The following is a 14,110-nucleotide window of genomic DNA, read 5'->3' on the forward strand; positions in this document are numbered from 1 at the left end:
TTTATCTTGTAGGTCTATTAGGCATACACTCATGATTAAGACGCTAAAGGGATAGGAAGTTGTGTTTACACCACTATGTAAACATGTAAAATGTGTTAATTAAGTATAACCACAAAGCATGCTCTAAGCAATCATTTGGAAGCTGGATCACTCTCAAGTCGTTGCTGCTTTCACCTATGCCCGTGCATCCTAGCACCTCACGGTGAACGGGATGATAAAGGCATTCAGGTGGATGCACAGGACCTCGGCTACGAGACAAGTGGAAGGAGTGAGACGGAGGTGGAAAGAGAGGAGGGCAGTAGTACAGGTAGACCAGAAGGAATTGGCACTAACTCCTCACTATTTCTATTTCGCACATACTCTGGGAATCTGATCGCTCTAGCACTTCTTCGAATCATAAATCACTTTTCAGTCACAGAAGTGTCTTTTAATCTTTTCAAAGCAGGCAGTTAGCGCTGTTCTTCAAGCATGTTCAGCTGCAGATGTTCCACCTTTTCAGATTCATAGCCGTCATGTGACAGCCGGTTTCAAATATTAAATAAAAATTTAATCAATTCTTTAAAATGTGTACAGAATATTGCATGTTTTAGGCACTCTGCATCTCTGTTGCATGTCATGGTGCATGTTAAAGAAATAATGAAAAGATTCCTAATGCTTACTATCAGTTGTGCATGGCTTGTGGAGCTGAATTAAACTTGTGTGGTTTACTGCTTTGGTTTTCAAACCTAGCTGTTAAATGATCTTATTTTTCATTTTCTGCCTTCCTGGTGTAACAGGTTCAGACTAATGGTTTTCTTTTCTTTCTTCAGAATCCACTTACTTGAATCTGAAATGTAAATAATTAATGTATACCTGTTGTGTGTATGTTTGTTTCGGGCGTTGTGCGTCTCAGATGTAGATGGTGTTGTTGGTTTGGACCCCGCTCTCTCTGGATTCACCTCAGCAGACAATCTGGACACTACAGCATCCAGCCCGTCTTATCCGAGCTCCCCTGATCTTAGCTCTCCCCGGCCACACGACCCAAAATCTGGCCCCAAATCTGCCCACATTGATGAGCTCTTGCAACTCAGGGCACAAGTTGAAAGTCAACATAAGGTCATTGCACATCTCCGGCGACTGCTGCCCAAGAAATATCCGACTTCCAAGGTTCTGAGTGTGACCTCTGGCACTGCAAGCTGTGAGGAAGAAGAGGAAAGAGCAGCAACGAAGGCTCAGATTTCCCATCTACCCACTGAACTGGAGAGAGAGCATACCATCAACAGGAGTAATTGTAATTCTCCATCCAAGTGAGTGTGAGAAAACTCACCTATGATTCGTTGTCAGAGTATACAGCATATTTAGGAGAATATTTTGTTTTAGCTATTTGTTTGGTTATTTTAAATAATAGATTGCATCTTTACATTCAGGCTTTTTTTTTTCACTGGGATGGATTACTTTGACAATAATGTTTAAAAGAAATCCTACAGTCACTGTCCTACTCTCACCTCACGCTTATTGTTCTGACCCTGACCATTCTTATGTCATCTCGATGCGGATTTTTGTCTTGTAGAGAATGTGCTCTCACATAGTGCAATGGAGTTCATGATTTTATTTGCCCTGTAGCTTTGTCTGGAGTCCTTTTCCGACCGTGACCCTCTTGTGTCCCTTATGAACGTAACAATTATCCATTGCAGTGATTTTCAGTAAACTGAAATATGCATGCATAAGAAATTTTTAACCCTAACCAATTAAACTGATCAAACGAATTTGGGCACAGTACAGATCACATAGTGTTATTACACCCTTCAATTTTTTCTGCAGGATGGAGTCTCTGGTCCAGTCTCAAGCACGAGAGTTGTGTGAGTTGCGTGAACAAATTAGAGTCTCGCGTACACTCGGTGTTCAACAGCGCAGACAGTTGCTGGAGCTTCGAGAGGCACTAGAGGATCTGATGCAACCCAACGATAGGCAGAGCACCCCGTATGCAACACTCCAGAAACACCTGGACCGGAGTCTCTGCCTATTCGATAAACTGGATCAAGGTGAGGAAATGACAATACACAAAATGGAGATGGTGATGCCGGTTAGGGACTTAAATCACAATTGAGTTGCATGTTAAATAGCTCATAACCCTTTTTGGACTCTTGCTTGACTTGAGTGCGGCTGTAGACTGAATATATACTTGGATTGAAAACATGTAGAGTTAACCACCACCTTAATGCAGTAAACAAACAAAACTTGGCATTTAACACATGCTGCTCAAGATTATAGTGTAATTTATAAAGTGCTATTCACTTTCCGTTTTCAGCAGTAAGCTGGTATCATTGTGTGCTTGTCGCTGTAAGGCCACCCTGTTGATTACTTTGCAGCAGCAGCAGCAGCATGCTAAATTAAATCCCAACTAGTTATCATACAAGTTTTTTTTTAATAAATGAGGATGCACATTATTTTTTCTCATCGCTGTATGTATACTCTACGTGTAGTTTAAATGTTATATGACTAGTTCTTGGAAAGCTATAAATATATGCATCTTTGTTAAAAATAGATTATTTCATCAGAAATGTCTGTAAAATATTTAATATATTTTAATGAGTAGCTTTGGCTTCTTAATTTTAACCATTGTTTTTATTTCACCAGCAGAAAAAGACGACCGTGTAGAAAAAGACGAGCCTCTAAGCCGAGAGCTAGCTCAGAGGTGAGTCCCCAGGCATACTGTATGCATGCGAGAAAAACTAAACGCACCTGACATTTACGTCAGCACCAGTGCACTTCTTATGCAGGCATTTCAAAAATGGGTTGTGTTTATATGCATTATAAATGTATGTCCCAGTCTTGGCAGCTACTTTATACCCTGGAAAGATATAATCTATGATTGTGGAAGCCTTTTACATTACACCAGTAGTTTGGCTAATTTTAGCCAGTCAGTGCCCTTACTAAACAACATTGCTGTGTCAGGAAGCTTGAGTGGCTGCTGGAGGAGCTGCAGTGGCTGCGTAGTCGGCTAGACCATGACAGAGAGCAGCACCAGTCGCAGATCACCTATTTGTGCAAGCAGAACCACAACCTTGCTTTATCGACTAAACAGCATGCACATCTGTGAGTGGGGCTGACCCAGCACCATAGCCTGAGTGCAGTGTGTGTGTGCGCGCTTGGAGTTCACTATTCTTTCTTAGTCTTGATTTTACTTCTATTTTTAACATATTTAAAATGTATTCTTTAATTACCTTGACCTCTACGAGTATGAGGAATTAACTTCTAATTTCATTACAATACGTGTCTCTCCCCAATGCATGCTTGACCCATATGCTTTTTTTTTTTTGCCCATAAAATTTTTTTGGGGGGCATTTAACCTCTAAATACCACTGCCTTGAATTTGAAATAAAAAACTCAAGATGTGAGCGAAGTCAAGATTTTCAGCTGTAATTTAGGGGACTTGGCAAAAGCATGGCATTAACCATTCAGGAATTACACAGATTTTTATACAGACACATATGTTTTGGGGAGGCTTATAAATAGTGGAACAAGTGGCCGACAAGCATTTGCATGGCCAGGTGTGGCCTGTTTTCTTGTTGCTCCATGACAAATTAAGCATAGGATGCCTGGGGTAGTTCTGAAACATCTTGTGTGTTTTGTTTCAAATTTAATGTGTGTACACATGCTAAACACCAAATGAAAACCTAATATGAGCTGTTCTGTCAAACTGTACCATGTTGTTTCTTTACACTATTCTGTACAGATTTGGATTCTCCCTTTGAAAACTCTGAGACCTTATTATTTAAAGAATAAAACATATCAAGGTGTGCTGTTATAGGAAAATATACAATGACAAGTTGGTGTGATGTGTCCCAACCTGAAGTAGAGGGCTATTCACACTTTAAGCAGATTTTTTAATTTAATTTATTAAACGATGACATCCCATACATTTTATCCATTCATCCTTTCATTTAATATAGATTTTTGGTTTATTTTTAAAAACCAAAAATCTAGGGCAGATAATTGTAGTGTGGATTTTCCGAGCTGTGTTTCATGAGCATGGTTGTTTGTAGCAGCTGAATCTGGATTCAAGAGCATGTGTGTAGTAGCTTAGATGTCTTTTGATCAGTTGTTTGTGTCCGTGTATATCAGGTTAACTACAGAGCTTCAGGAAAAGGAGAAGCTCATTCAGCAGCTAAAGGATCAGCTGCATGGCAAAGTTTACAGTATGCATCAGGAATTGGAATCTGAGATGAGTGACAGGATGTCTAACGACAGCACTGTTTCTGTACACGACAGCCTGCACGAGTTTCACACACCCACCTCCAGGAGAGCAACTGAAGGTATCACTCACCTTTACACACAGCCATAAATGATCTAAAGAACAAATCCCTTCCCAGTATATTTTCCAGAACTCTGTCTAAAATCCTGCCTTGGATAGACGTTAGCATTGTGGATAACGTAGGGACGTATCAATATTGATGATGGATTTGGGTATATTAATGACACTATGGCCATTTCTATCTATCCAACTATGGACAGTGGAGGCCAACGGTAATTACCATTGTGTTTATTCACATTTTACGACTGTGATAGAACCTCAGGTCAACATTCACACACGTATTCACGTACTACAGCCAATTTGGGATCGCCAGTTAGCCTAATCCAGATGTCTTGGGAAAACCGGAGTACCCGAAGGAAACCCACGAAGCAAGGGAAGAACATGTAAACTCAATGCACACAGACACTGAGGGGGGAATCAAACTCGGACCCTGGGATACAAGCCGACAGCGTTAACGTGCCACCGTGCCTAGACTATGGCCATTTACTTGTAAAAATATCAAGTGAGGACATAATTTTAACTTTGATAGATTAATAGGAATTGTATAAATTTGAGTAATCAATCACTAAAGATATCTCAGTTGAGGAGATACTTACGTACTTGTATTGCATTATTCATATTGCAAGTTGCGATTTATTATAAGCAACATTTAATTCATTTAAAATAAAATACTTGAACACAATGTGTAAAGGTTGTTTGGATTTAGAGAATCAAATATAAAATACTGGTCAAATGTCAAATATTCTGCTCTTACTTATTCACTTTTACCAACGTTTATTGCTCTGAAAGTTGCAACGTTTTCCTCCAGTTATTGAAATCAAAATCAATGCACCAGTTGGTGTAATTGCACTCATTTTTCCCATCAATTCAGTTTTTTGTGTCGCATAGTCGTCCAAGTGATGAGAATGGTATCCAGTTGCAGTCCTTGAAAATATATTATTCACCAGGCCTATCAGGTTTAGCCTCTTATTCCAGAGCGCCTTGGTGTGTGAGCGTAAGCGGGCCTAAACACCCTTGCAAGGCTTACATCTCTGCTAAAACCTTGGTTGGATCAGGTAAATAAAGAGATTTTTGTACTTTGAGGGCTGTGTACAGCTGAGGCTTTCTTTCATTCTCTTATGAGGTAATTTACTGGGATTCTTAATGCTTCATCAGCCAGTGGTTAGTCAGGGCTGGGGCTGATAAGTTCAGGTTTCTGCTTTAAAACTAGAATGATTGCGTAGAGAGCCTGTTATCAGAAAGGTGCACGGGTGGTTTTAATCATAGATGTGCTTTAGGAAGCATCAGTCTCCAGGACAACGGAAGCTTCCTGAAATTAGGTCTGTGAACAACCAAACATTCGACAATTTTGGATTTCAGTCTAGATTTCACTATTATCTGGCATATTTTTGTTTTATCTGTAAGAATGGTCGGTCTGTTACAGTGTAAACCAACATGGACTATATCTTGACCCGACTTGGTTGATTATCAGCTGCTAGATTTTCTACTATCTTATGTTCAATGTGTATAGAAGTGTCAGACATAACTATATATATATATATATATATATATATATAAATAGTTGTATATATTTTTTTTTATAGGCATGAAGAAATCCAGTGTCAAGTGTGTTCCTGACGCTGAACCCCGACCTTCACCTGTCTGTGTGGAAGATGACTTGAATAGGTCTCGTTGCGATGAGGCAAATCTTTTTAATCTACAATGTGATAACGGCCGTCTGCAAGAACAACTGAGAAAGAGTGAAGAGCTTAATGCCACACTGAGGAGTGAGCTTGACCTCACTCACTCCATCCTTGCGCACACACAGAGTCAGAGCCCCACGGAAACCAAACATGCTCACACTCAGAGCAGCTCATTAGTTACACACTCCCAGAGCCAAGCTCCAGATAGCCAGCAGGCTCAACAGGAAGCAGCCCATGCAAGCATCAGCCCAGGTGTGTGTGTGTGTGTGTGTATTTATATATACAGAGGTTGGACAAAGAAACTGAAACACTGGCCAATTTAGTGTTGGAGGTTTCATGGCTAAGTTTAACCAACCTGGTGGCCAATCTTCATTGATTGCACATTCCACCAGTAAGAGCAGAGTGTAAAGGTTTAATTGGCAGAGTAATAGCACGGTTTTGCTTACAATATTGCAATGCACACAACATTATGGGTAACATATCTGAGGACAAAAATTGAGTGCTAACCCGGACCACCAGCGTCACGTAGTGACATGTGCCACTATTCTGCAAGAAGAATGTCTTAGAATCCCTCTGGACACTGTACAGGACTTTCAGGGTATCTGTCCTTCCCAAGACGTGTGGCTGCAAAAGGAGGCCCTAAACCATACTAATGATTTATTGTGGTTTAAAATCAGGCGTTTCAGTTTTATTGTCCAACTCCTGTGTGTGTGTATGTATGTATATGTGTGTGTGTATATGTATATATATATATATATATAAACACACACTAAACTTTTTTCTTATTTCCTCTCAGATTTGTTAATGGAGCACCTCCAGGAAGTTCGAGCTCTACGTCAGCGTCTGGAGGAAACAATACGCACTAATGAAAGACTCCGAGAGCAGCTAGAAAGAAAACTTCAGCAGGCTGAGAGAGACCCAGGTACACCCTCACACAAACCCTAACACACACACACAATATATATCAACTCTAAGTTTAATGCATATTTGCATCAAAGTTTGATGCATATTTATTAAGTTTATATATTTTATTTCTCAGCAGATACACACATCTTTATTTCTGGGTCACAAGATTCGACTAAGCTGAATAGTGATGTGCGTTACCTTTGGGCTCAGAACCACACACTTAAAGAACAGCTAAACCAGGCAGCCAGAGGTATATACAGTACACCCAATATTTGACATTTATATTCACACTTGATACTGTTGTTTTAGAATATTACACACACAAAAATAGAGCAGGACTAAATGTTAATTAACTGTGAACGTATTTTGTGTGTTTGTGTAGACAAACAGAAGGAGAATGACTGTTTGAGGGAGACTTTGTCCAGACGCACTGCCAAACTTGAGCTCAGCAGAAAAGAGTGTGAAACCTTGCGTGAGGAATGCGCACACTTGCAGAACAGCCTGTTCAGGTAATGAATATTGTTTTTGGGAGAGCATTTAATGACACACCTACAGGTTTGGACTGCGGGAGGACAGCTTGTTTCCTCCAACAGTCCAAAGACATGCAGATTAGGCTACCTGGTGTTTCCAAATTGCCTGTAGTGCGTAAATGAGCGTGTGAGTGCGCCCAAGACCCTGAATACAGAATAAAGAGGTATAGATTAAGGAGTGGATTTACTCACATGCTTATATAAAATGATGTGAAATATGGCCTTGGTTACTTTGGATAGCCACCAAAAGGCCCAGAGATTCTAAAAAGGGATGTGCATCTTGCAGTGTGGTAATGACCTACTGAGGTTTCTATTAAATATTGTCTGTGAGTAAAATAATGGTCTTTTTGTAGGTTGCAGTGTGAGCAAAATCTCCAAAAGCAGCAGTTGGCAGACACACAACAGCTTCTACAATCTGTACAAGTTGAACTTCAAGTGCACGAACAGATCAGGAGCTCAATACACACCCACACAGGTATAATAAACACACAAACACACAGAGATCAAAAAGCGGTACAATATTTATATATAACACGCCTGTGTATGTCTAGAAGAGGAGCGTGGTGGTTCTGAGTCCTCTGAAGTGGATCTAAGGGAGTTATTGAGTGAAGTACGAAGTCTGCGTCTGCAGCTGGAGAGAAGTATCCAGACCAACACAGCGCTGAGACACAAACTGGAACAACAACTAGTCAGCCAACCAGATCCTCCATCTACTATCAATATCAACTATCTACTCTCTCAAGCAGGTATACAAACACAAATCCATATCTGGTGGTAACTTTAAATAATCACAATAAAACTGATTCAGTCTATCAGACATTTTCAACTTCTGTCAAGGCATCATCACTTGTAGCGTACTCTGTGCATGACGTCTTTATCACATACTGTAGGCACCAATTAGTTAGCTTGTTAAGTCACAATGCATGGGACGGTTAAATTTGATCATGGAGACATTTTTTCCATTTTCAGTCTGTTGCATTTCACTGCATATCGTACTGTTTATGACTGTGTGACAAATAAAATTTGAATTTGACTTACATCAGCACTTCTGTTTCAGTCCTCTAGGCGGCAGTGCACCTCTTTATTGTGTAGTTCTGAAGTAATCTTAAAAAAACTCACAATTCACTGCACCCTATTTGCACTTGTTTGCCATGAGTCATACATCATATACAAGTTGTATCATAAATTTAATCCCGTCCAAAATATTGGAAACACTACACAACACAAAATATGGCTTCATAGCAAAAAAACAAAATCGCAGATACGGCACAATCATTTTTGTTTAATAGCTAAAGACTCTGCCTTCATAAAACACAGCTCAAATTTAATTTGTGTTATTTATGGCATATTTTTCCCAGATTGTATAGAGAAATGTGGCATGGTGGCTTAGTGGTTGCCTTGAACCTCCAGGTTTCGGGTACTCCAGTTTTCTCCCACAGTACAAAAACATTAGGCTAACTTTGGTTTTCCCAAATTGCCCGTTGTGTGTGTGTGTGTGTGTGTGTGTGTGTGTGTGTGTGTGTATGTGTGTGTACGGATTAGCACTCATGTACCCCACCTCATATCCTAAGTCTCCTGGGGTAGGCTCCAGACACACCCCACCCCAACCCGTGATCCTGTATAGAGGAAAAATTGGTATAGAAGATGACTAGATGACTTTATAGAGAAGTAAAATATGGAATTGCGGTTACAGACCTTAATGAGCTGTTATAATAAGGAAATTCAGCAAGGACTGTGGCTAAAGAAATTAAAAACATTTGAATAGAAACCGGAGCCAGTGATATGACAGAATGGTTAAAAATCACCTGAATGAAGATTTAAATTTAGAAAACCAGCACCAACATGTAAAAAGAAGAAAAGGAATCATGGATTGTAAATAACTGCATAAAATTATATTCGGTGGTGAATCACTAATCTGCTTTTCCAAGAACATAATGCTGAATTTTCATCTGGTGTTATTCTAATGACGCATATAAACAATCAAATTTCCCCAGTCGTTTATGGTCTGGGGTTGCATGTCAGCTTAATCATAAAATGTCTACGTTTTTTTTTTTTTTTTGTCTTTGCTTAGAGATAAGCATCCTCTGAGTGTATGGATTCCATTATGTTTTGATCTGGCAGCTTGATACTCTGGTCGGTGCTTTGAGTATTGTGGGTTAGTTAGCTTTTAGCTGTTACTCAATACACTGTTCACCACATGTAGCTCTCTTGTGGTTTTCCGCTCCGCATTGTCACTTTTTAGAAACTCCGACCAACAGTTGTGACCAACAGGCAAGCAAGTTTCAGTTTTGCTATGACTCCTAAAAGTTTCCATGTCCAACATTACGTTGTTTATATTCTGTATTTGTTTGTTATACTATAGTGCGGCTCTGCTGTTATAGCCTCTCTCTTTGTCTGTCAGATGAAGGAGTTAACTCAGAGATGCTACGCCAGCATTCACACACAGACCTGTCTAGCGTTGCATATGGTACATTGTTCTGTTTTGTGAATTTGCATGTATAAGCGCATGAACTTATATTTTTCTCCCATCATATAAATTTTTACCTGCATATAAATTACAGGTTAGTTCCAGTGAAACTGACAGTGCTTTTTCTCTGTGCATGTACATAGACAGTGGAAGCTCTGAGCAAGGTGGTTCTCCGACTTTGTCCCGCCTGGTTCCCGGTCACCGACTGTGGGCAGATCGTCACGGGCGTCATGTTCTAGGCCTTATAGAGGATTACAGCGCTCTCAGCAAACAGATCAGAGAGGCCAAGAGAATCACTGCAGCCATGGATCAACAACTGCAGGACAGGGTCAGAATACACACACACACACACACACACACACACACAAATCTCAGCAGAGGAAACCCCACTACTAGATTAAACTACGGGATATTTTTTTTTTGCTTAAAAATAAACTGGGAAAGTTCATGAATTATACATATGCATGTCCAACTTGCCTTCTGAGGCAGTTTTTCATCCGCTTTACTGTCTTGTATTTTTGGCCCATAGTACTGGTACGTACTAGCTAGAGGATATTGTTTTTAGTAGAGACTTTAATGCATTTCTGTAGGAAATAAGATAAGATGTAAATGGTCATGGTCTTCCTGATGGTCTGTTAGTGGCAGAAATGTTTGCAGTGTAAAAATAAATATTTTCAGCAAATCATTAATGAAACTTTTTGCAATTCTGATGAGCATGACTGTGTTTCCTCTTTAGTGAGTTAAAATTCAACTTAATTTTGAGTCTCGCAGTAACTGAAAGAAGCTTACAGTTTCTGAAAAAGAATCTGGTGTTTAAATCTCCCAAACTCTTTATACAAACGCTGATTATGTGACAGTATTAGCTAAATCGAAGTTGTGACGTAGATTAGATGACTAAAGCTCTTGTCTAAACATGGATAAGGACTAAAGCAAAACAGAAGGTTTTCTTAATGACAATTAAAATACTTAAAAGCATCTATAGGACAGGATCAGTGCACACATTAAAGACACCTTACAGGACGGAATAAAAACGCACACACATTCTTTATAATACATCATATTAATTATATTACATAGAAATGATCCTATTTCATCCAGCCATATGCTGTATCTATTACTGCTTGTGCATGTTACTACTACAGTTGTACATACTTTGCACAGCCTGTTTGTATTATTTCATATTAATGATTAGATGTGTGTGTGTGTGTGTGTTAGTTGGTGGAATGTGCAGGTTTTTCGGGCAGTGTGAGCACCATGCAGCAGGTGCTGGAGGAAGCTGGGCGACTGCTAAAACTGCTCTGGCGAGTATCACTTCCTGCAGGAGACCACACACACACACAGCAGGTAATACACACATCCACACATTTTGCGCGTGTGTAAACATCTATAACAGTTTCGACTTCGAACATTCTGAACATTGGCTGAAACTTGGCTTCATTAATGTGGAAATTCCTCGGCATTATTTAAATCTGCCTCTGGATGCTGGACCTCATTTATCAAACTGAATGCAGAAATAGATTTTTTTTTTTTTTTACTGTATCTTTTATGCAAAAAATGTGCGTTGTACTACTTATAAAAAGCAACATTTGTATGCTGGAAGTCCACCTGAGTTTGTAAATGCTCACTTATGAAAATCTTGATTATATAGAAATTCAAGTTGCCTTATAAAAGGCATCACTGGGTGGTTTAGTGCAGAAGACCTAATTCTTTTTTAATTCTAATTGGTAATCATTAACCTATTTATAAATAATGCAAATGTGAATATGAAGAAAATCAGCATGATCCACTGATCGTCTGTAAAACCATCTACACACAATTGTACTTAAATATACATAATTCATACGTGTTGTTTTTAGTCTTTTGCCTAAAACATACATTTTATTCTTCATATTTCTCTCTCGTTCTGTCCATGTCCCTTGTTATATTCCGGTACAGAATGAAGTGTTGAGGAGTGAGATCACTCAGCTAAAAAGCAGACTGTCTCAGCAGGAGCGGATGCTGACTGGAGCTGTCAAACGTCTGCGTTCTACCAATCAGCTCAAAGAGGGTATGGAGCGGATCATCATTGATCAGTGTAAGGCATACATACACACATCCCAAAACGCGTGCAGTCCTGTCTTACTCCTGTAATGACGTGTCTCACTCTTGTAAATACCATTTATGTTTTTGTAGTGTCCGTGACTCACAGAGTGTTAAAGAAAGCACGTGGAAACCTTGAGGTCAGTTAATGATTGAGTACACTGTTTCTTACTTCTGTTTTTTACTTCTGTTTATTCTAATCACAAACCAGTACAGATTGAAATCAGTTGTGGGTTATTTGTGACCAACCTGAGTTGACTGAAACGGTCACAGTGACCATGTAAAAAAGGTCTGTCCCCTAACCCCCCTGGAACAATAACACATCATATTGGTTTCCTTTGCCTGAATGACCTTTCGGTGAACCATGTTGTATTTAAATGTACTGAAATATAAGGAAGATTTATAACTGTTTAAGACATCACCCATCACAATTATTTCTTAAAAAGCTACCACATTTCTTCTCTTATTTTATTTTAATGGTTGTTGCACTAGACTACATCTTTCCAGGTTTTGATATTATGTTTTGCAGTCTTTAACCCAGTTTTCATACTTTCAGCAAGCTCTGCATTTTTTTAGCTTGATGCAGCCCAATAATATGACCCTGCTGAAACAGAGTAACATCTTTGCTAGAAACACAGGATGTCTTCTGACTTGCTTGTTTAAGGAATAAGAAGCTACTTACTGCGTGATTTAGGGTTTAATAAAGTTTTAGAGTTGAATTATATTAATCACTGCAATAATTATCCAATGGAAGGCTTTTAACTATGTGCCTAGGTACATTCAAGTGATTTACTTGTCATTCTGTATGAGGTGTTAACGCATTAGAATAAGCACATTAAATCAACCTATTATGTTTGTTGTTATGGGACCACTCGCACTGTGATTCCATCTTTTATTGCTTATACACTGCCTACCCATGTTTATGCATTTAGCAGTTGCTTTAAGTGAAATCACATTTCCTGGACTAGTGTCAACATGACCATGCAAAGAGCTAAAGCTTGAGGAGCAGTACTCTGACAATAACCCTATTCACATAACCAGTTCAGCATGGGAAATATGGTGCATTTTCTCTTACGGCATTCAGTAAAAAGAGAGAAACCAAACCATTGCAGAACGGGGGTCTGATATGTGATGTGGGTGATGAGCTTTTGGAGGATTTAAACACCAGCAATCTTTTATAGAGTACATCAGACCCACCTGCTGAACTTGAACAGTGCTAATGCTGTGGTGCATTGAAAAGAGTTAAGTAATTCAAAATACGGTCAGCTGCTCTTGGTTTGTTCTAGCATCATGAGATGCAGTAAGATGTAAAATAACTCTTTTTTAGCACATCTTAGTTTCTGCATTACGATACAGCTACAAGAATTCAGTTTCGAACTCTTAAGGTTTCTTCCTATTGCCATCTCAGGGAGTTTTTCTTTGCCACCGATGCCCCCAGCTTGCTCATCAGGGACAATCTTGGTCATTTTGATTCATTCATGTTTTCTTACATTTCATCATGTATACATTTTGTATACATTTCCATAATTTTCCTTTGCTTGTGTAAAGCTGCTTTGCGACAATGACCATTGTTAAATTGAATGACCATTTATATTAAATTGAATTGGGCGGCACGGTGGCGTAGTGGTTAACACTGTCGCCTTGCAACTCCAGGGTCCGGGTTCGATTCCTGGCCAGGCTCGATTCCCGTCTCTGTGTGCATGGAGTTTGCATGTTCTCCCCGTGCTTGGTGGGTTTCCTCCGGGTATATCCAAAAATATGCAGGTTAGGCTAATCTGTGTTTTTAAATTGCTCTTAGTGTGTAAATCGGTGTATGAGTGTGTGTATGTGTGTGTGCCCTGCGATGGATTGGCACCCTGTGCCTTGTGCCCTAAGTCTCCTAGGATAGGCTCCAGAATAGGCTCAGGCCCCTGAATACAGGATAAAGCGGTATAGAAGATGAGTAAGTGAGTGAGTGAATTGAGTTGGTGATGCTAAGACATAAAAGAGCCAAAGGCCAGATTTAAAAACAGCAGATTTGTTTTAGCGTAGTTTAGAGACTTGGGAGAATTTTGGGAGACCGTGAATTCAAAGCACAGCATTTGCTTTTGGTAAGTGGTGTAAATGTGCATGGCTAGCACAAAAAAAAAAAAAAAAAAAAAACTTAATATGG

General features: G+C 39.4%; 1 protein-coding gene across 10 annotated transcripts in view; it reads left to right on the forward strand.

The window, feature by feature from the left end:
• cdk5rap2 (CDK5 regulatory subunit associated protein 2) overlaps positions 1–14,110 on the forward strand; it is a 42,221-nt gene that overhangs the window by 26,633 nt on the left and 1,478 nt on the right. For 5 of the 10 annotated variants that reach the window (XM_053478073.1, XM_053478080.1, XM_053478078.1 and 2 more), the window contains exons 33-48: positions 194–307; positions 893–1,286; positions 1,801–2,021; positions 2,617–2,674; positions 4,105–4,295; positions 5,878–6,228; positions 6,773–6,898; positions 7,016–7,132; positions 7,265–7,391; positions 7,766–7,887; positions 7,964–8,158; positions 9,814–9,879; positions 10,023–10,207; positions 11,095–11,223; positions 11,815–11,953; positions 12,052–12,098. In XM_053478073.1, coding sequence (XP_053334048.1) covers positions 194–307; positions 893–1,286; positions 1,801–2,021; positions 2,617–2,674; positions 4,105–4,295; positions 5,878–6,228; positions 6,773–6,898; positions 7,016–7,132; positions 7,265–7,391; positions 7,766–7,887; positions 7,964–8,158; positions 9,814–9,879; positions 10,023–10,207; positions 11,095–11,223; positions 11,815–11,953; positions 12,052–12,098 — 2,582 coding nt within the window. The remainder of the gene's footprint in view (positions 1–193; positions 308–892; positions 1,287–1,800; positions 2,022–2,616; positions 2,675–4,104; positions 4,296–5,877; positions 6,229–6,772; positions 6,899–7,015; positions 7,133–7,264; positions 7,392–7,765; positions 7,888–7,963; positions 8,159–9,813; positions 9,880–10,022; positions 10,208–11,094; positions 11,224–11,814; positions 11,954–12,051; positions 12,099–14,110) is intronic. The other 5 variants (XM_053478075.1, XM_053478076.1, XM_053478077.1 and 2 more) reach the window with 5 other exon arrangements.

This window comes from Clarias gariepinus, chromosome 19 (assembly GCF_024256425.1).
Source record: "Clarias gariepinus isolate MV-2021 ecotype Netherlands chromosome 19, CGAR_prim_01v2, whole genome shotgun sequence".
NCBI classification, from domain to species: Eukaryota; Metazoa; Chordata; class Actinopteri; order Siluriformes; family Clariidae; genus Clarias; species Clarias gariepinus.